We start from the raw sequence: 22,920 nt of genomic DNA on the forward strand, positions 1-22,920 counted from the left end.
ACCTGCAGCGAAGAGCAGGGAGGCGTTTCTGTTAATGAGATATTGACCGGCGTGCCCGGCGGCCTCGGAAACCCGGGAAGGGCACTGCCACTCACCGAAGGTCGTGCCCGCCTCGGGCCGGCTCACGGACGACACGATGACGAAGCCGAAGCCCTCGCTGTCCCCGCGCCGGATCTCCACGTCGTAGGGCTGCAGGGCGCTGCCCACGCCGCTGCCGCCGCCCCCGCCGCTGCCGATGCCGCTGGTGCTGCCGCTGCCGGAGCTCACCGTGTTCAGCGAGTTCTGGCTGCCCTGCGGGGTGCGCTTCTCCTCGGTCAGCGAGGCGGGCTGCGTGCTGCTGTGGTGCGAGGAGGCCGGCGAGGGCACCTCCGGCTCCGCTTTGGGGGCTGTGCAGAAGGTGCGCTCTCAGGCCCCGATCTGGCCCCCAGCGCCGCCACCCTCTCCCCCCAGCGCCCGCCACTCGCACCCCTCCCAGCTTCACGCGTGCTCGAAGCCAGGAGATTAGCCTGGCCGCACAGAACCCAGGCTCAAGGGTTTCAAGCAGCACCCACACCCGCACCCACACCCGCACCCACACCCACACCCACAATCACACCCACAATCAACACCCGGTTCCGCACTCGGAGGGATCCCTGAGCGAACCACACACAGGCCATGCAGAAGTGCAGGTTGGCCCACACCACGATGACCGTCCTTGCCGAGGTCTGACCTTGGCCCACATTATGAGTGCCATTACCCTCAAGTCTCAGTTCTACTCAGCTTTCCAGGTTTTGCTGTGAATTTCCCATCAGGCAAGAAGATACACAGACACCACCGCAGGCTGCCCTGCTGGGGGATTCCTCCTGGCGGCCAGGCTCACTGATCCACTCTGCGCACATCACAACCGATACCCTCAGAATTCCCGTGCTATGCAATTCCAGTTGGATTGCTTGGTCAGGTGACAGGGTAAAACACTCCTAAAGAGCCACAATAGTTGGTGAAACCAACTTAGGTTTCATGCCAGAAGCAAAATGTGTGTTCAGCTTTTGGGTAAGACTATATTTATTCTGGAAAGCTCCTCCTCTCATAGATTTCTATCTTATCGTAGTAAAATACAGAGACCATAACATTTTTAACTATTTTTAAGTATACAGTTTAGTGGCATTAAGTAGTCACAGTGTTGTCAACCATCATCTCCACAACTTTATCACCTTCCCAAATGGAAACTCTACCATTAAAGGCCACCGAACCATTTCCCTCTCTGCAGCCCCTGGCAACCACCAGTCTACTTCCTGACTATAACCCTGTCTGCCTAGTGCCTCATGGAAGTAGACTCATATGATATTTGCCCTTCTGTGACTGATTTAATTGTCTTCTAATAGATTTAATATATCTTTGACCCAGAGCTAAAAACCCCAAATACTTAAGGATTTAAAAATAATTCTGAAATAAAAATCACATTGCTCTACTACTTTTATTTGGCCAGTGAAGTAAGAAAGCGTTCAGCACATCTCAAAAGCCACTCTGACCTTGGTGTTGGCTGCAGGGAATACTATGTGAAGAAAGATTGGCTGGCCTGCCCTGGCGGCCTCGGAACCTAACTGATTACCAGTGGTCTCCAGGGCTGCAGTAGGCAGGACTCTCCCACACTGGAATCTGACACCTTCTGTAATTAATTATATATGACTTAAATGAGTTACACCACTTTTTTTTAAACAAGGTGCCAGTTGATTTTATCTAAGTATATGTTTCACTAATATTAAAACTATGTAGAACTACTATGTGACATCACACTTCTTCAGTAATTCAACTGATACAGCACTGAATGTGCTTCTACTGCATCTGGGTTCTGTCTTAAACATGTGGGGGTGGGGGCTGCAGACAAAGGTGAACCACCAAGTGTGCTCCCAGGCAGCTGGTGAGGGAAGGGCGAGGGCAGGCACATGGTGAGCTGTCACTGAGCGGCGGGTCTGCCACAGACGGAAACCCTGATTCACAAGAATGGCATGGAGGGAAGCTAAAATCTGGAGGCGGGGAGGGAGGAGGGACTGTCCGAGGCCGTCACAGAGAAGGTATACCTGCGTTGGGCCTGAAAGGATATGTAGTATTTTGAAGCTTGCAGGGGAAAGAATCAAATATGACTTAGAACTGGGCAACTCGTCCCCTTTCTTGTAGAGAGAAAAATATCTCGCTTTTTTCCTATCAACGATAGAGCACAACCTAATTGTTGCTCTCTTAATTTGAAAGTCCGATTCTCCTGTCTTAATGACCTCTTTTGTTGGGAGTTATCATCAGATGAAGCGGATGATAAAGTTCTAGTTGGCAAGGTGTTGGGGGAGGTAACATATTTTCACCTGACCTTCTAGAAGTCTTTGCTAAACAGGTACGCATGGCACACTGAAGTACTTTTGAACGACAGTCTTGCAGGGTTTGAGGGAAGCAAACCATCTGGAAATTCTGAGCTTAGACACATTTGCAAACATTTGCGAAAGCAGATGCCTGAGGAGGCAGGCAGACACAGGAAGGGGTCCTTGTCTGTGCACAGAGCGACAATGCACCATCTGAAGGAATGAATGGGGAACATACCTGAAAATACCACTTTGCGCCGCACCGTGAGGTTGACATGGCCTTGCTTGGCAGCTTGTTGCATAAGCTGGACCACAAGCTGGTGTGACTTTCCAATGACTGGTGTCCCATCCACACAGATTAATTCATCCCCAGACCTCAGGCGGCCATCCGTATCAGCAGCACCCAGTGGTACAATGTGACCGATATAAATCTGTTGAGTGAGTAATTGGATGATGGATAAAACAGCGACCTTTTCCTTTGCTATTATACTCAAAGACTTCACATCTCTGGGAACATTTAATTCATTCATGTCTCTATCCATGCCACAAGCACTTTCTGGTGCCCACGGGATGCCAGGCGCTGTGCTAGGTGCTACAACAGTTCTTACATGGGGGACAAAGAACTTTTTCTTGTTTGGTTCCCCGACACTTATCTGTGGTGATGATTCTGTTTTTCCTTTGCAGAAATAAAACACTTCATTCCTTTCCTTTGCAAAACCCTTTCTCCTTTTCTATCTACTTATGAACCCTCCTTTCAGAAAACTCTGCTAATTGTAAGAGTGGTACTACTTTTCTTTAAAACACAGCACTGTGCCTCCCAATAGTGAATGCACAGTAGACACTATTAAGTGAAGGAGTGAACCAACAAGCAAGTCTGGTCTGACATCTGCATTTCTGTCCTCTCAGCACACGCATCCAAGCAGCCTTTATTTAGTGCCTTATGTTTACCGTCCACTAAGCTTTAGTTAAAATAGTGGTGCTCTCCCTGCCTTCTCCTTAGGTACCAATGCTACCGCTACCTTTGCGTGACATGCATAGTTTACTAAAAGCTCCGCCAGGTGAGTGGTTAAGAATATGGACTCTGGAATCAGACCCTTTCCAGTCCTTGGGCAAGTCAATTAACTTTTTGTGTCTTCATTTGATGATTTGAAAAATGGGGAAACACTCATGGATTTGAAGGATAAATGAGAGCGTGTATGTTAAAGCCTTTGGCATAGCATCTGGCACAGAGTAAGCACTCAACAACAGTTATTTTTATTCTGACGAGGGAATTAATAATACATTTCTTTAGTTCTCTTTTCCCCCTTCAAAGGGATTCTGTGATGAAACACTAAGTTTATTCTAAAGATGAGGCCCACAGAGGTGAAATGTCTCCTAACTCTTCTTTGGGGTTCTTTCTTTTGTAAAGACAGTTGGGTCCAACTTTTTCTAATCTCTCAACCAGGTGCTCCTCAAAATACAGAACTGGCCAGAGCATCGGGCCATTGTTTTCTTACTGGATACCAATTCCTTTTGCTTTTTGGCTTCATATTCTTTGATGGCAGCTCCCACTTTTCACAGACATAAACATAAACTTTTATAGTGAAACCAAGGGTCCTTATGACTGTGATTAATTTAGCTATAATCCTAGTATAGAAATCATGTCTCTCTTTCTAACCCTCAGAGACCTAGCCTTTCCCCCGGATAAGCAGCCACCCCCGAGGCAGCAGCAGACAGGAGCCGGGGCCTGACTAATGGTCATGGGCCTGGACCTTGGCAGGCTAGGTTTCAGCTCCTGAGCCCTAAGGTGGAACGACCCCCTAGCTACTTCCCCATGAGACCAGACAGAGGGACACTGTCCTCGAGATCTGAAAAGGTAATTCCTCACCCTCACCTCAGCTCTGACCGGTCAGCTCCTAGCACAACCCTGGGCCTCCGGCTTCGGGCATAACTGCCGGTTCTCCTGGGTAGTGCACTCCTAATAAATTAGCCAGTCTGTCTCCATGCCGGGCTCTGCCAGCGCCGGGTGGGTGAACTCTCTGTTCTCTAGTCCCTTTTCCCTCGAGACAAAAGCTCCACAAAACCCAAGGAAAGGCCCCTCTGCCTGGACGAAGCGGTCAGCGTGGCACCTGGCTGGACTCGAGCCTTGGGATTTGTGTGTGTGTGTGTGTGTGTGTGTGTGGAGGGGCGGGGGAGGGAGGGACACAAAAGACTCACAGGTTCCCCTGGTTCATTTCCACCCAGAATCCTAAATCCAAATCCAGTCTCTTTCCTCCAGAGGAAGATGTCCTGCTCTTGGTAATCTGGAACTGGAGGGGGAGAAGGAAGAGAGGGTTATTTCTCTGAGACAAGGAGGCACACCCCTAAGGTACACAGTTACAGGACCAACACTCGCGGTGCTTGGGCAGATGACAGCTTCTAACACAGACGAGGCGACAAAACAACAGGACGCTGGGCAAGGGCGGACAGCGGCAGCAGTCACTGCGCACCAAGTTTTTTCCAAGGACTAATCACTGTTGGATCATTCCTGACCAAGCCCGAGCCATCATCCCTGACGGAGCCCGTGACCAGCAGGGGCTCCTCTCCTCAGAACTGCTGCAGGGGCTGAATTACAATCACCACGGCCGCCACGGTGCCTGGGACAGAGAGGTGAAGTCACAGCCACTCAGGGAAGGCACCTGATGCTCCATCACTAAAAGAAGAGAGAGCTTGGCGTAAAGAATGTTCCATTAAAAAACCAACCAAACCAAGACACTTCTTTCTTCTTTAAGGCAATCAAGGCCAGCAATGCCAATAACTTAACTTGTAGTTACATCATTTTTGTCTAAATAAGTTAGCCTTAAACATCCGAATATTTCCCAATTTGCAAAGTTTACTAAGATTTCAGTACTTTACCCAAGTCTCCAGCCTTCCATATCTTTAAGATTAATGGTGACAACAAAATGGTTCTGTATCAATGAACCATATTTCATTTAAAGCGTGACTGTTTTACTCCAGAATTTGCCTATATTCCATCATTAAAAGTATTAATTTATTATCCAATAACTTGATATTTTACTTTTAAAATTCAATATTTCAGGGTTTTTAAATAAAAAAAATCTCGTTTTTCAAAAGAAAAGTAATTTCCATGGAAACATGCTTACTGCACATGAAACTGTTCTATATACCACCCTGTTACCTAACTATGGCAATAAAGAAGGGTTATTTCTACTTAATTTTTATTTAATAGATAGTGCTTTATAGTCTATAAATGACTTATCTTTTATTTAAAGAGAAAAAAATGTAGTTTAGTGGCAGTGAATCTTAAGTGAGATTTTCAAAGATTGTTCTGCCGACTTTCTGGTTTAAGTAATTGGATTGGGACTGGAGCGGGGTGCAGACCCGAGCATTTAATTCTCTTCTCCAATTCTGTCCAATGGGACAGGGAGGAGGAAGCGGTGTTTACGCTTCAAGTTGGAGAGAGGGCCCTTCTTAGTGACTCACCCACAGGCTCCAAATGTACAGCGAGTGCATGTGCCCCGAGAGAAGCAGCCAAATAAGCCGGGAAGAGCAAGTCAGAGAGGCCTGACTCTGATGCTTTTGCTGGAGCTATCTTAATGCCGTGGCTGAGCCGTGCTTTTCACCCCGCGCTTTTTTATTATTCTCGCCGAGCTAAGCTCCCAGAGCCACGGAACATGGAGTGGAGCTACAGCGGAGGACTCCCATAGACATGATTTGAGAATTATATTTTCTTAAGCATGCCAAGGTAACAATATTTTCCTTCCGTTTGAGTGTCTGGCTACAGGGTATTTAGTGTAATAGACTCATGGAAACAACAAATTAAATCAACTTGGGTCTCCGTCGTTGGTTCACTCAAGCAGGATTATTACCAAAATGGACCCTGGGTGCTTCCCAGCGCACTGGGTTCCTGGCAGAGCCTGCGCAGAGCCTGCTGAGCCTCTCTGTGAACAGCCTCTGCAGAGACCTCCAGCCAGACCCCTTTCTCAGCAGCACATGCCCATCCTGCGATGACACCAAACGGAGCCAGTTCGGCCTCATTATGCCCATTGAGGTGTAAGCTATCAGGGTGTGGGGGGTGTGGCCAGCAGGCTTAGGCTTATCATACAGGTTAGTCCACAGGAAAAAAGCATTTGTTTCTCCCTTAGAATCAATGGGAAAATGGCAAATTTATTTAAAAACAAGATGCCCAATGACACCAAGAATGTTGAGGACTGCAACGATGAGGCAGGAAAACAGAGACACAAACACAGAGCACCAACACGTAGGGATGCTGCAAAGGAAGTCTTTCGGCTCCTTAACCATTAATGATGCTCCCCCTCCCCCGCCAAATGCACACAGCCCGTCCACTTGGGTGACACACGGGTCACAGGCTTCCTCCCTCTGCGTCCTCTGCTGCCAGCGGCACTGAGGTGCCTCAACTGCTCCTCCCAAATGGTTAGCTCTCTTCTTTATTCCAGGCAGATTCTACTCCAATTACATTTGTAGGAGACAGCAGGGTACAACCCTCTTTCTGATGTTTATGTCCCTTTGTTTTCTTTTGAGTGAGGCTAAATCAAAGGAGCTAGGAGAACCTGCTCCAGCTTTCTTCACTGTTAAGCCCTGGCATAGGAGACAACCTCAGCAGTTCATCTCCTTTGGTGACGGAAGTGACAGCTCAATAAAGTGCTCAAAAGACTTCCTTTGCTAATTAGACGGATGGAATCACCAGGTTTGTGAAGAAACCTCCTGGTGTCTCCATTCCTGCAGACACACATTTCCAGACTTAGCAAGCCCATGCCATCACTTTTTATTTCTTTATCTGGTCTTTGGTCTATGCCTGGTTAACAAGAATTACCAAAACACGTGGCTCATGGCATTTCCCTTTCTGTGTTCCCCCCTCCCAGCCCCCCAGACCAATGGGAACATCAAACAGAATGAATATAATGGAGAAATAAAAGTTTTCAGCGAATCCTTACTCTGACATTCTCCAAAATTCGTGGAATTGCTTTCTCTCTCTCTTTCACCCTTGCTCAATCCCGACGCAGGCGAAGGTGACATAGCTGGAATATTAATTTCACAATTTGCAAAGCTTAATGTATGTGCATTCTCTCAGTTCATGTTAATTTCGTTTTGATTGATAAGGAGCGTGCAGTTAAGCTTTCACAGTAAAGGTCATGGCTGCTCTGGATTTTAAAAGATTGCAGTTTGATTCTGCTTTATTTTTAATTTTTTTTCCATGGTGCTTTTCTTGTAAGAAAGCTAGAATTTACAATTGTACCACTGAGCATTTCATAGAACTCCCATGACCATATTAGACTCTTCATATTTAATTGAACCCCAAAGTACACATTCTTGTATGGCCTTGTCCTAACTATGTCATGAACTTCAGATTTGTCTAAACCCATATTTATCTTTGGAAAAAAATTAAGTATACTTTTGTAACTGCCACACTATAGCACTTATTTAAGAGCATCAGGTTCCTGATGGAATTCATCCTGTGCTTGTTCAGATGAATTCTAGGCACTTCAACAGAACAGCCTTCCACGTAGAGGCACAAAGCACCAGATCTGCCGAGGTCTGAACACACACACACACATAAGAAGGGTCTAGAACGATAACCAAGCTCCCGAAACAGACTCTGGTAACGCAGCCCGTTCACCACTTCCAGCTGTGTAAGCGTGTCTCCCCAAAAGCCCGGCTTACGCTGGGTAACGGGGCAGCTTTGACAGGCTTTCTTTCCAAACTATTTGTGAACGGGCAAAACGCCAGCGGGAAGTTTTAGACTTCCTTTATAGCCAACACCAGCGGGTACAGCTGGTCCCTGATACAGTAAGACTGTATCAGTGTCATTTTTAAAAACACGTGCACAATACGTATGTTACCTAGAAAACAAAAATACAAAACAGGCAATATGGCTCTTAAAGGACTTCCATGCTTGCCTTTGTATTTAATTAAACTTGTAAGCCCTTCTAAGGGCTTCACGAACACGTCTGCACTTCAGATGATTCATCTGACACCGCTGTGGTGACAGACGCCATGGCAGGCTATGGGAGTGTGCACAGCACCAGGACCATGTGAAGGCACCGAGTCAGAGACGGGGCTCATCTTCCCATCGCCCTTCTCAATAAAATGGAATACAAGGAAAACATATTTCTCCACAAAGGGAGGCACAGATTAAGGGTACAATGAAGGTACTATAGCCGACTTTAATTTTCCTGGAGTACTTTGCTCTGTGTAATATCTTGGGGGGAGGGGGCAGCGAATCACATCTTAGGCTACACACTGTGTTTCTCTTCAAAAGACGAGATAAAAAACCACCTAGGGGACGGCAGAAACTGATCAGAGGTAAAGCAAAATACTAGTTAAAAGACAAGATCAATGTAGGGTCACTCATAGGTTCTGTGAAAAGAAGAAATTCTGCGACAGATTCAGGATAATTACCACTGCGGGGGAGGGGGGGTCTCATCATTATCCTCATTTAGTAGCAAGGAGGAATCCAAGTAAATCTCAACATCAATTAGGCTGCACCACAAAGACATCGACCCTCACTTGTGCCCTGGACCCTAACCCTGCAGATGGGAAAGAGCGAGGACAGACCGGCCCGGCCCAAGGCCTCCCGCCCGCCGGCCACTGAGCCCTCTGACGCTCACACAGCTGGCGGGGGAAGATTGCATGCTTTTCTTATTGTGGGGGTGGTGGTGAAAACTTTTTAAAAACATTGGATAAATTCTGAAGACATTTTGCTTCCATCAAAGTAAAAAATGCATTAGTGCTGCCTGTCGATCACGACGTCCCACCAGTGCTTCAGAATACGACTTATGTTATCATGAAAAGATCCAGACGTGGGCATCGCAGTCTCACATGTGCCACACGGAGAAAGCAGGCACAGTCCAGGGAGTGGCTCCACGTCCGCGGAGGGCGGGCCGGGCAGCCGAGAAGCTGCGTGGTCAAAGAAAGAATGCGAAAACGTTCCTCTTCGGAAACACTTCGTCAATGAAGTCTCCACAGTTAGTGGCAGACCGGGAGGACAGACTCCAGGTTCACACGCAGGGACTGCTGCTTAGGAGACGTTCCAAATGGACCTGCATTTCCTGCGGCCCATGTCAGGTTTCCCAGGGGTCTTTCTCATCCAGGCACTAAGTAAATCCCTTTCCCAATTACGTGCCTTTTGTCAGCATCGTGAGCCCTCAGCCACACGCCTGCTTCATTCCACGCACGGCTGTGATAAGGCGACAATGCGCTCCCGAGTGCCTTCCACCATCTGATAATCACCTAGACTCCAACTCGCCCTGGGCCTGCCCGCTGAGCTGCACCCGGCAGCAGTTCAGACAGGGATCTGCCTCACTCCCTGTTTTGTTTGGGCCACGGAGGAGCTGTTTCAGCAAAGGCCATGCTTCCTGCCCCCCGCCCCCCCACCGAGTGGGTGGTCGAGGCTGGGGCGCCTCCACTCCCCAGGGGACTTGGCCTGACAGCTGACCACACCTGTGCTGAGGGGGTGGGGGGGGGGCGGGCAGATGGGCAAAATGATTCTCTTCTCCTTCCACTCTTAATCAGACCCCTCACCAAATGCAGCCTCCATCACTGCACGCTCTCTCCTGCCCCAGGCCAACAGGAGGAAAGGAGGTCCATGACCTCCAGCTGCTTCATCCTGACCAATCAGACTCAGGAGGAACAGCTAGTAACAGCCACAGCCAAAAGAGAGCCAATTGTATGTGCTAAGATGAACGCCTTTCAGGAACTTGCATTGGCGGTAATGATAAGATACGTGAACATTACTTATGGTGAATAGTCTTTGGCAGTCACTTCATAATGAAGGTAAGAAATTAAACACGAAGGCAATGTTTTGTTCATAGGAGCCACAAAGTCACGGTGTAGGCCGCCACCAGTTCCTATTTATCGAAAAGGCAAAGCCAGGGAACACATTTAACCACAGAATAAATAATACTGCTAATATTGGTTAAAAAAACTACCAGTATTCTTAAAAACTTAGAGACCACTAAGGAAGAATTTAATTTTTTCTCATTACTCCTGCAACCCAAACCAGTCACTTGGTGTCCTCCTGTACATCAGAGCCGCTTCCCAAGAGCGTGGGCCATCTCCACGCGGGGAGGAGTTAACGGGACGGCAGCTCTCACCTGCCACCTCCTTTAACTGCAAGGAACAATAACCCGTGCTCACCCGGGCCCTGTGTCTGATGACCACCCGCATCCACCCTCCCCAAGCTGACGACCCGAGGGAGCCCCCAGGAGTAGCCGGCAGATTCGATCCCTGCTGACACGCTCTCCCCCCTCACCTCGGCTCACCGCTCTGCAGTCTACACACGGAAACCCTACTGCTGCTAAGCCCCGAGAGCAAGCTGAGGCCCTGGAGGTGGGCTGCGCGAAGACAGCAGCCGGGGTCTACTCACGTCGGCTTTCATACATGCTCCTGGACTGGGCCCAGATTTTAAAAGGATCTGGCTTCTTCTGCCCACAGCTGTCGGCCTGCTCTGCGGCGGGGGCCTCTGCCGGCGGGTACTCGGGGAGCACCTGTGCGCTGTGGCTGGGGGAGGCCGTGTGCAGGCTGCGGTGGCTGGCCACGCTGTGCTGGGAGCTGTTCTGGCTGTCTTTTCTCTCCAGGGGTTGCTGAAAGGAAGCGAGTGAGAGGGGCAAGACGAGAGGGTTATTATTGGTTCTGAGTGGGTGTTTCCTATCAGCTTGTCTTTGTTCAGCACTTCTGTGCACACACATGCACAAATATATCAGCAATATTTTGGCTCCCACCTTCCTCCAGCTAATGCTGAATGCAGATAAATCCCCGAGTGATGGGCAGACAGAGAGAGGAGGGGGCCAGGTGCAAACACATGATCACAGACCACACTGCTCTCGGGGCTGTGGCAGAAAACGAATCCAGTTTTCCTCATGGGTTCTTGGCGAAGACACCGGGCGCATTTATGACAAGTTTTAACATCCCCCTTTTTTGGACAAATTGTGTGACACAAAATACCACGAGTGGTTTAAATGTAAAGCTATGATATCCTTAAGAAATATAATCAGCGATAAAAATGTTTTTTTGGAATCCATGTCTTTGATTATTCTTTCAATAATAAAATACCTGACTCCTATTTAAGGGTTTGCCATCAAAACTTCTGGACTCCAAGGAAAGGGGATCAGAGCTTTTATTTTATTTAATTTTTTCCTTCATCGTGTTCTTTTTTTACAATTTAAATTCTTTATTGTTTAAAGTATTACATAAGTCTCCTTTTTCCCCACCATGACCTCTCCCCGGCTGTCCCCACCCCCCAGCACATGCCTCCCCCCACTCCCCCCCGGGTCTGTGTCCATTGGTTATGCTCATATGCATTCATACAAGTCCTTTGGTTGATCTCTTACCCCCTCACCCCATGCCTTCCCACATAGGTTGGACAGTCTGTTCAACTTCTATGACTCTGGTTCTATTTTTGTTCATCAGTTTTTGTTCATTATTTAAAAAAATATATATTTTTATTGATTTCAGAGAGGAAAGGAGAAGGAGAGAGATAGAAACATCAATGATGAGAGAGAATCATTGATCAGCTGCCTCCTGCATGCCCTCCACCACCACCCCCACTGGGGACTGAGCCCGCAACCCAGGCATGTGCCCTTGACCGGAATCGAACCCGGGACTCTTCAGTTCACAGGCCTAAGCTCTATCCACTGAGCCAAACCAGCTGGGGTGGGGATCAGAGCTTTTAGAAACCATTATGTGTGCACTTGAACTTAGAAGTAGATAAATAACTATTATATGAAGAACTTTCATAATTCTTAGAATTATGAACGTTCATAATTCATAAAATTGATCATAATTCATAAAATTGATCAATTTTACAGACATCACATGTCACTTCTTGATCGCCTCACACTACTGTTGGTTGAAAACTGACATCAAACTTTATATATGGGTTGACCTCAGGGGTCAGCCTTCTCCGATTTGCACCCTGTCCAACATCAAAGTAGTATTCAAAGGGAAAGAAGTGCATTTACATTTCAACAGAAATAAGCAGGTGTTCCTTAAAACCTGCCCAGCAAATGACCCTTCCTATTTTATGAAATGTTCTTTGAACAGAGAGCAAAAATTAGGGGGAGGAAAAATACTGGGTGGGCAATGAAATAATTTCAGTTCTTATTTTCTCCAGTAAAAGACTGTGGTAAGCCCAGGTGTTTAGTTTCCCCCATTCAAAATAAAACCCTGGAACCCTGCCTCTCACATGACAGGTGCTATGTCCTACACTTACCTGCTAAAGAGCACTCTAAAGGGACAGAGGACAGGAAGGGCTGTCTCTGTCTTCTCATCTTATATAGCTTATGCTTCCCAAGCACTTTATAAGATCTTTGATTCAGAGCAGTCTGGGTTTCTAAAGTTCTATGTAGAATCAAAATCTTCCCCTTGGTCTTACAAGGAATTCTACCAACAGCTCACTCTTGCTTCCTCCCTAGGTATCCTCCAAGTTTCATCCCCATATCAATGGAAATTTCCAGGGTCCCTTTCATTTAAATCTCAGGTTTCTCTGCCCCTCTCCTTCCAGTCCTTAATTTGAAAAAAGCATCTGAAGAAAGTCCAAGGAGGACAAAAGCTTCATTTGCCCTTGACAATTACAGATTCCAATCTGAAATCAGGTTCTGGCAAAGATTCAAAGCTGAAGAAAATTGGACATGCATTTAATGAAGGTAAGACAGACCATTTAAAATTGTACTTGGTGTGTCCGTGGGAGACATTTGAGGACCATATTCTAAACTAGCGAAGAGGTATTGGTAACACTGTAGGAGGGGTTTAATTCACGCAGCGTCAAGGACAGCAGCTCTGGGGAAGGCAGCGTTTGGGTGGTGACAAACACCATCAGAAACCCACATTGGCATCGTTCTCTTCTGAGGATAAAGCGCTCAGCTCAGACCTGCGTGGGTCAACATTCCAAAGACTTGGAACAGAACCGGTTCTGCCAACTTCCAGCAGCATCCGCCCCCACAGGGAACATGGCTCTCAGGGCCAGCGATCTCATTTCTGCCCCAGAAGGTCAATGCCTGCCCTCTCGCCTCCCCTGGAGACAAGAAGCCCGTGGTGTGGGAACGCGCCTGGCAGCCGCAGCCCGGCCCCGGCACAGATTGAAGCATGTTCTCCGGGCGCTGCCTTCCTGGTATTTTCCAAATTAGGAACCACGTTTGGACGGCATGTAAAGGATTCCAGAGTCAGAAAACATGAACGACAGAGGGGATCCCCTTCCCCTTTGCACCTGGGACCTGTTTTTCTCCCGGCTGCGATCTTCACAGGGTGGCCTTGCCGCACCAGCAGGGGCAGCACAGCCCCCGGGGGTGCACACATTCGCATAAAGCGAAGAGCAGGGGACCGGGTGGGCGCCCCGCTTTCCCCTTCCCTGTGCTGCTGTTTTTATTAGGGTGCACAGCGAAGGCTTCTCGGCAGCTGACAAGATGTAAAGCTATTTTCATTCTGAGATTAACCTTGGTAAAAAGCATCAATGGGGACTGTTACCCTATTTTTTACATTTTGGCGATCCTTGTTTTTGTTCACCTCTGGGAGCGGGGGAAGGAGAGATTTTTTAAAATATAAAAGCAAATAATCCAATAAAGGGCCTCCCAGTTTCCCTGAGAGTTGCATTCCTCCCTTCAAATGCCCGCTCTCTCTCTCGGTCCCTCAAATAAGCAGCAAATGTCAGACTGTGGGGTCTGTGCCCGGACACTACAATTGCTCCACGGGGAGGTCTCCGGCGCTCGAAGCCCAGTCTCCTTCGTGTCCACACCGCTGTTCACAAAGCCTCACGGGGCCCGAGCGAGGCTCACGTCCCACTTCCTCCTTCGAGGGGTCCCTCTGTGGTCTCCGGAAACCCAAACGTAACCTCTGCTCCCGCTCCTGACCGGGAGAACACCGTCATCTGCGGCGCTGCCCACTGAGGAGCACCCCACCCCGGACCTTCCTCGCAGAGCCCGGAGCTCCCACAGGTGCGCACACAACGCGCAGAGCTGGAGTGCCGCCTCCCGGGGTCCCAAGACCCTGCGATGGCTGTCCGGTGCAACAGGCCTCTGGCGTGGAGGAACGGACCTCCCCCACTTAACAGAAGATACGGATGTGCCATAAACAGAGGGGCAACGAAGTCCACTGGAGATGGTTTGAGCCATTTTTCAAATCCAAACACCCTTCTCACCTCCCCAATGAATGAGTCATGTAGGTCCAATTTAACACAAAATGGAACAAGCTGGCAAAACTGCCTCTCAATCAAACTGCACTTCTGCAGCCCTTTTAAATGCCATCCACACGTGGCTCCCAATTTGGAAAGTATCAGGAAGGCTGCACCCTGCGGACGCGCTTCAGACTGCGCCGGGGCCGGGCCGGCTGCCTGGCATGCTCCCACACCCAGGGCTACCTGCACACCGATAGGGGAGCTCGTGGGATCCCCCGGTAAGACTCAGCCTCACTTGATGTTTCTTCTCAAGTTTAGCTTTGAAAAGCACTTAATTGGAAGGTGCACTCTGTATTGAATAGTCGGTTGGCACTCTGAGCTTTCTGAGGCTTCGCTCTCTCTACGTGAAAAAGCCCCAAATAAGCCTTTTCTTTTCTGCGAGATGCTAATCAGCTCCGCAGAGCTTCCATCCGGTGGAGCCCACCATTGTCAGGAGGACAGCCATGTTTCTCTCCCAGGTTACCGCCAGCCTGGGTGCCTCACCCGCAGGCTACGTTCCCTCCCGGAAGAGCTGGGGCAGGAGAACAAATTCAGGTCTCAACCAAATACAAGGCCAGGAGCAGATGTGCATCTAATGTGACTGTCCTTCACCTCATTTTCTGGTGAAAAACTGGCCCACAGTCAGGTATCTGCAGTTAAAGAGACACCTTCAAGCCTGTTAACGCAATCCAGGCACACTAAGGACACGGCTGCAGGGAGTGCCCCGAGCACCCAGGACAGAGCTGCCCGCGAGGTCCTCCTGAGCCCCTGCTGCCGTCCCGAGGGGCAATGAAGTCCACTGACTCCCAACACCCTTCTCGCCTCCCCAGTAGATGAGTCACACGTCCTGACCGCCTGCTGCGAGTCAGACTCCAGGGCTGTGGTGTGTAAGTGAGAAAGGGATGGCAGCTGAGCTCTCAGAACTCACGTCCCGGGTGTATCTAGGTTGGGTGCGTGTGTGTGTGTGTGTGCAGATGGAAATAACCAGGGCAGGCTGACGCCAACAGACCGCACTGCCCTGTGGCCGGCTAAGGAGAGGCCCTGGAAGAGCATCCCACGAATGGAAGCAGCAGGTGCTCAGTCTCCAAAGCAAAACTGAGCTGGGGCTGTTAGAGAACGGAGAGGAGGCGAGTGTGGCGCAAGGGGGCTTCGGTGACCTGGGAGGCTAACGTCAGGGCCTCTGGGATGCGTTAGGGAGTTTGGGTTTCATTCTTAGTTCAGGGGAGGAGGGATATATTAATGAAGGAAAAGCCGGGATGCATCAGAAGCCGAGCTGCTTCCAGCAAGTTTGGTCTGGCTCCCGGGGTGGGGGCGGGGATGGTGATGGTGTGTGTGTGTGTGTGTGTGTGTGTGTGGTGTGTGTGTGTGTGACGGTTAGTGGGGATGGGATGAAAGCAGAGAGCCAGCCAGGAAACATCTGAGTCTGGGGAGGTGCCCGAGGAGGGTTATAGCTGGGGAGTACTAGTGACCAAGCAGAGGGACAGTGAACTTAGAAGGCATCTGGTGCCAAGTCAACAGGCACTGCTCACAGACGGCACCAGGGACAGAGCAGGAGGAGAAGGAGCTCTCATAAACGTGGGCAGCCCCCCTAACCCCGCCTCCCCCCGCCCCCAGGTCCCACCTTGAGTGACTGGTTGGAAAGGGTTGGAGTATTGAGACGAATATTTCCAATGCCAGCTGTTGTCACTGGGCTGATATTTTTGAATCAATATTTTAAAATTTCTGAATATCAAATCAGAACCAACCAGGAAGAAAAAAAATGGGCTTAATTTTGAAAACGCCATTGAAGTCCTTGGCCTCACACTAGCCTGTGCCATAAGACTTTTTAAAATAAAACTGTACCCACCTCCCTGGAAGGAAGGATTTCCTTACACTGACAGGCCAGGGAGATCGGGGAGGTGCGCTGGTTTTTATAAACGGAATGGGGGAAAACCCAGCGCATCAGTCTTTCCCAGAATCCTTTCAACATGAAGGTACTTATAAAGTGAGCTGGAAATATTTGCTTGGAAGAGCAAATGAATACAGACAGCACTTAGGCGCTTTAATGATGAAAAGAATTCCTGTGGCTTAAAAATGACAAATCGATCCATTTTAAAGCAAAATTATTTACAGTTCACGCGCCTGCCAGACTGGAGGCCCTGCAGTGATCTCCATGGACGGCGGGACCCCGGCGCGGCCGGCCCGGGGCGGCCTCACGGGCGGTGCGGACACCGACTCGCACCCGGCGCGGCAGAAGATGCTCCTCCTCTTGGGCTCTTTCTGGTCATTTATGGGCCTAAGTCAAACGGTTTCTTCCGAAAAGGCAGGCAAGAGGAGTTAATGGAGAAGAAAAGGGAGTTACCGACTGGACACGAAGACGAATTTTAGTTCACAGGCACGTGTTCGGCTCCAAAGGGGTGAGGGTCCGAGTGGCTGTGGGAAGTGAGAGGCGAGGAGCGTATCTGAGTCACCCTAGTCCTTCTCCCAGCGTCTCCTCTCCTTGCAGCTGCGGGGGCTCTGCCGGCTTGTAGCTCTGCCCTGGTTGAAGGACCAGTGATATCGGGGTCCTGCGACCCCTGGGAGTTTCAGAAAGAGGCAGGACACATAAAACGGATGGTCCGGCCCGGGTCCCTCACTGTGCACCTTCTCTGAGACCTCTCCCTCACATCTTTTTTTTTTAACAGAGAGGAAGGGAGAGGAATAGAGAGCTAGAAACATCGATGAGAGAGAAACATCCATCAGCTGCCTCCTGCACACCCCCTACTGGGGATGTGCCCGCAACCAAGGTACATGCCCTTGACCAGAATCGAACCTGGGACCCTTCAGTCCGCAGGCTGATGCTCTATCCACTGAGCCAAACCGGTTAGGGCCCTCACATCTCTTAATCACTAGTGGCCAGCCGTGTCCTTAGCGTCCCGTCCAGGGCACAGGAACGGCAGACAATGGAACTGAAACCCGTCAGCGGTGCTGCCTTTCATCCTGGGGCGTTTGGAGGAGACTCCCTTGCCCATCACTCAGTGTCCCCCTTACGGAAACTGTGCGTGAGGAGTTGTTAGTAACTGGGAACACTGTGCCCGTGCTTCGACCTGAAACAGGAAATATGGAGTGTGGTTTCCTACGTCGCCCAGGCTGCTAGGGAACACGGAGGTGTTCCTCAGCTCCATCGCGGCACCTAACTCAACCGAGCCTGTTTCTATGGCTGTGTCTGGCTGCTTCACAGATTATTGGAACTTAGAGCTGAACGGTTTTCACTAAGTGTGTACTTGGTTTGGCTTGGTTAGCTTTGGAGAGTGCATGTTCCTCAGACGTAAGCTCCCCGAGGAGGGTGCAGAGCTGCCTGCTGGGGGTCTCTCCTGGTTGCACGAGGCAGGAGAGTCTTCCGGTGCAGTCCTGGGGTACCCGGCACTGGTCTGACATAGAAGACACCCAGCTAACACTTACTGTTGGAACAGGCACATTACACATTTCTGGTGATTTGTGACAGCGAGTCTGTCTTTTGAAAGTAGCAATCAATAAATTGCGAGCTTGTAAGCTCCAAAAGACACGACATCTTCCTTATCACAGCGTTCCCAGGGCCACACAAGCCCGGCACTTAGGCCTCCACCCAAACAAATGGGCGGATGGACTAATGAAGAAAAGGCAAATGCATCGGTGGATAAATGGGTAGATGGCCGGGGGGACAGATGGACAAATGATCAGATGGACACATGAAGGAAGGGAAAAACAGAAGCACAGCGAGAAATGAACAAGTGAGAAAACCTAAATGGATATTAACGTAAAATTCAGGATTTGGCATGATATTTAGAGCTTTAAATTCTAAATTCTTGTGTGTGGTCTAGACCAATAGTCCCAGTTGAATGCGTTTCCAGTCAGGGTGATCACACTGGGCCGGAACCAGTTTCCCAGAGAGGTCTAAAACCTGACCGCAAGCAGGTCTTATTTTTGTTCCTGGCACTTGGCAGAGGAATCTCTGATGTTATGGACGTCCCGGCATTCAATCAATGAAATTTCGTCAAGATGCTGCCATTGTCTCCAGTGCGTAGATGAACCATAAAGTTAGCATTTAAACTAGCGGGTGGCATTGCTTATTAGGAGTGAGCTATCGAGACCATCCAGGACGGGAAACAGGACCAGAAAGATAAGTCCCTCCGTCCTCATAAAAACCCAACTACTCAATTACTGAAAACAGTATTTTTTAAAAAAGGCAGGAGGGCAAAAAGAAGCGGTCAGTCACATGAACACGTCAACAATGCCAGGAGCTTTTAAGAAAAAAGAACTGGGTTAAGACAGGCCATCACAGGACTGATGGGAAATCCAAGTGTATCACAACCCAGCGTTTCACTCCACAGCTGCCTCCCCGGCCCTGCCTGCCACAGGGGAATGGCTTTCTGAACCATGACATGCAGCACCCCAGGGGTGCCCTCCGACCTCACCAGGAAAACCCCACAATCATCTGTCTCTGGCCGGACAGCCCTGAAATGCACACCGGGAAAGGGAAACAGCTCTCCACCCACCTGTGCAGAGCACCCACTGATCACAGGTGTTCGCGCCGCGCCGCTGGCGGCAGCAGACCCCGGCTGATGGCCCCCCGATCCTGACCAGCGGCTGCCGGTGTGCCGGCACGCTGTGAGAACCACATCCCTGTCGGGGCACAGGCATCGGGAGGACAAGCCCCACGCTGGGGCTCGTTCCTCGCTAACCAGCCGCACACGGGCTCCTGGCTTGTGTAATTAAGAGCCGGCAGACTGTGGGCAAAGCAGTTAAGAGCTCTTTTTTCCTGGGAATGCAGCCTGAGTAACTGGCTTGCTGCTTGCTAATGACACAGCTTCTGCAAAAACAAACTGGCACAGGGAAGTCTTTCAACTGCCTCGGGGAATGCAGGCTCTAGCGCTGCTTGATGCCCTCCGGTGCAGCAGGGAATTCCAAAACACTCGGGGGAGAAGAGATGCAAGTGAGCCTCTTGCACAGTGAAGTTTGCACGAGAAGGAACGCCGCACCGCCCGAGGTCTTGCTGCCTCTGCAAAACCGGTGCATCTCCCCCAGGAAGCTCCTTGTCAGGACTTGGTTCCATGTGGGTGTGTAAAAAAGTCCATCGTGTAGCGTGGCTCCGGTGGGGGAGAAAAGGATGGCTCCGCTAACTCAAGCTCATGTGACACATCTTCCAGATTTGCTTCTGTTTTGCTGCAGGCTGCACAGGTTTCTGACTACGACCCAGGGATGAGGAGACACATATGCACGCATATGTATACACACACACACACACACACACACACACACACACACACACACACACACACAGGCTCTGGCATCTTGGTGGGCGCCTACCAGCACTTTTGTGTCTGGACATTAACACAAACCGACAAGGGAGGCAGCCCTGAAGTCACAGGTGCCCAGCGTCACGGCACGAAGCCATTGCAATCACATCAATTATTGCAATCACATCAATTATCAACCATCCCTAGGTCGTCGTCAGGAGCATCTACCAGTATTTGGAGAAGCTGGGAGTGGGGCTTTGAAACGCAGAAAGCCCCTCTCTCAGCTCCTTAGTGAACTTCTGCCTCCTGCTGCCAGGCTGGAGGCGGTGGGAGGAATCCAGCTGAAGCGCCAGGTGCCGCAAAGTTTTAAGGCTCTTCCTTTCCCAGGTGACAGAGATGTCCCTCCCCCAAATGTCCTAAGCCACACGGAAATGGCTCCTCTTGATCCCATCGGCAGTGAATTGGGGAGCCTCTTGGATCAATTTCGCCGGCACGCGGTCCAGACTCGGACTTCGTACAGCATTCTAATTTGTTGTCCGTGCCCCAGGGGCAGAAGCTCACACCACCAATCAAAACACTACCGCCTCGAGGCTATTACTAACGTGTCAACCGGGTAATGCATCTTCAGGGAAAGCAGACTAGAAAGGACAGCAACACATTGATTTTTTTTTTTTTTTAAAGAATCCCACACCTGCAGCATAATGCTGCTAAAGCCAGCAAAACAACAAAGGACGTTTCCACAGCAAGGAAATGTCTGTCCTCAGTGCTGGGGCCGGGAACATCCATCCCTGTGAGCATGGGGTGCATACAGGGCAGAGTGGTTCTTCCCTAAACCCACAGGTTTTTAATTTTGTAAATCATTCATCATTCAGCGCCTCGGAAAGCCCCGGGGAGAGTGTGCCCACGTGAACAGCTGGGAACACCAGTTGAGAGCAGGCTACCGGGGAAGCAGGTGGAGCCTTCCTTTTTAATTCTCCTCCCAAAAGAAACAATAGCGTCTGTCTCAAGTTAAAACATCTAAGGAAAAGTCATCCATTTGAAAGAGAGCTGGGATGCATTCATACAGAGAAAATCCCAGTCCTGCTCCCTTCATCCTGGCTCCCGCAGCCAGCCCACAAATCACTAGGCAGTTAAAGACAAACCCACATACCTTCCATACCAAACAGATCCCCAGAACTTCAGATGGGGAGCCGGGCTCCGGTCCCCCATCCACTCCAAAGCACATTTAGTGAAGTCAAGCCAGACAGCGTCCCCTCCCACCACCAACCCCCGGCCCCCGCCCCCCAAATAAGCACCAAGTAACTGGCAAGTCCTTACCGACTTGGGGCTCTTCTTGGGAACTGGCAGCCCTGGAAAAAAATGCAACAAGGAGGGGAGGGGGGGAGAAATCATTAGCACATAAATGTTACCTTTTCCTTAAAGAACAATCCCCAGGCGCTTCATGGCAACCCAGCCATCTGCAGAGTTATGTCAGATTTCTCCCCGGCACCGGAGTTACCAGGCTGTTCATATCGAATCAAAGCGGAGGGAGGAGGAAGCAGAGGCAGATCTATCTGCATTAGCTATGCTGACTTGTACTGCAGCAGCCTGGAGGCTGGGAAAAGAAATTCACAGACCTCCGCGGCCTGGGAAATTGAACACTTGGACAGAATCTGAAATGCTCTTCTGGATTAAGACGGACTTAACTTACAATTAAGTCCAGGATATTTCCTTTCTACCCGATCCACTTGTCAATTTAAGTGGACCAATCAGGACAGAGGATGGGGTATATATTGAATTTCACTGGAGTACATGGTTAAAATTTAATTTTTTTTCTTTTTTTGGGGGGGCGGGGGGAGTGTCTTTTCTTTCTCTCTTTCTTTTTTGTCTCTGTCTGCCAGGAGAGGAATGCCTTCTTTATTTGGATGAGCAGAACACCAAAACAAAGACGAATGCTCTGCCAGCACAGCACACAAATGCAAGTTGGTCTGGGACCCCTACGGATCGTGGACACACCCCTCCACGTGTCAGTCATCCCAGCAAACTCCTACTCAGCCTGCTGGAAGGGACTCAGCTCAGCGGGGACTAGTCCCTCAGGGGCAGGCAGGTGGATGGGGAATGAGAGAAGGCTCACAGAGCTGAGGGAGAGAGAACCATGGAGAAAGAGGCAGGCAGAGGAACCAAGAAGACGGTCAGGGGACCTGCTGGCTCTTCCCCGCCCAGTCCTCGGTGGGGGTGAGACAGCTGGGAGGAAGGCACCTTCATCTCCTCACCTCTAGGCCAGTCAGAGGGGGTAGGGGGCGCACGGGAATGTGCCCCAGGGGAGCGCAGCAAAGGAGGGCTGGAAAGCAAGAGCGAAGCAAGCATCTAACAGTGTTCCAAGGTAATCATTTCTGCAAGTTGCCCTCTCTCTTTTTTAAAATTTTTTTTTTCTGGTTTCAGCAAAGGGTAGAAGGTAAAATGCAGATTCCATCTGCATTAGACACCAAAGGCACACTGGGATCTGGTGATTCTGCCTCGGAAATGTCAGCATTTTAGAGACAAGGATGCCCACATAATGTGAGGATTTCTACTCCCGTGGAAGTGACTCGTCAAACCACGCGCCATGCCAGGCTCGGTGCAAGTGACCAGGGCCGTGGAAGGGGTGAGCAGGGCCCCCCCCCCCCCCCGGGAGCACCGGACCGTCCCCTGCAGTCAGGGCTGAGAGGGACCCCGTCCTCAGGCCCGCGGCGCTCTGTGGCAGGGCTCAGCACATCACCAAAATGGGGTCACCGTGGTGGGGAGAGTGGCTCTCAGACTCCAGGGTGCTAAGGAGCCCCGGGCCACTTGTTAAAAATGCAAGACCCCAGGCCCTGCCTGGCAGGGGCCCAGGAATCTGCCTATGAACAAATATTCCAGAAGATTCTGATGCAGGGGTCTGAGGACCACATCTAAGGAAACTACACTGTGAAGAGTGCTACTGTTCTGGTCAGGGAGAATCAGAGAGGACACTCTCAGGGAGCTGCTTTAGAGCCCTGGAGGCCTCAGTTTCTCAATCTATGAAATGGAGAAAGACTCGCCTCACCAGACTGCCACGGCCATTAAATGGACCAAAGGTTTAAAAGCCTTGTACTTGCTAAGGGGTGGCCCTCAAACGCCCTCCCCTTTCCTCTTCCTTTGCCACTTGACACCATTCAGAAAGGAAGTGGTTCTGCTTATCTTACTTGAACGAGGCAAAATCACTTGCCTAGCTTGT

General features: G+C 50.0%; 1 protein-coding gene across 12 annotated transcripts in view; it reads right to left on the reverse strand.

Moving 5' to 3' along the window:
• MAGI1 (membrane associated guanylate kinase, WW and PDZ domain containing 1) overlaps nucleotides 1-22,920 on the reverse strand; it is a 571,591-nt gene that overhangs the window by 21,701 nt on the left and 526,970 nt on the right. For 7 of the 12 annotated variants that reach the window (XM_079794597.1, XM_079794593.1, XM_079794600.1 and 4 more), the window contains 6 exons: nucleotides 21,024-21,055; nucleotides 10,693-10,909; nucleotides 7,262-7,345; nucleotides 4,524-4,615; nucleotides 2,566-2,758; nucleotides 96-386 (listed from right to left, as the gene is read on the reverse strand). In XM_079794597.1, coding sequence (XP_079650723.1) covers nucleotides 96-386; nucleotides 2,566-2,758; nucleotides 4,524-4,615; nucleotides 7,262-7,345; nucleotides 10,693-10,909; nucleotides 21,024-21,055 — 909 coding nt within the window. The remainder of the gene's footprint in view (nucleotides 1-95; nucleotides 387-2,565; nucleotides 2,759-4,523; nucleotides 4,616-7,261; nucleotides 7,346-10,692; nucleotides 10,910-21,023; nucleotides 21,056-22,920) is intronic. The other 5 variants (XM_079794601.1, XM_079794602.1, XM_079794604.1 and 2 more) reach the window with 1 other exon arrangement.

This window comes from Cnephaeus nilssonii (genome assembly GCF_951640355.1).
Source record: "Cnephaeus nilssonii genome assembly, chromosome: 17".
Classification (NCBI taxonomy): Eukaryota; Metazoa; Chordata; class Mammalia; order Chiroptera; family Vespertilionidae; genus Cnephaeus; species Cnephaeus nilssonii.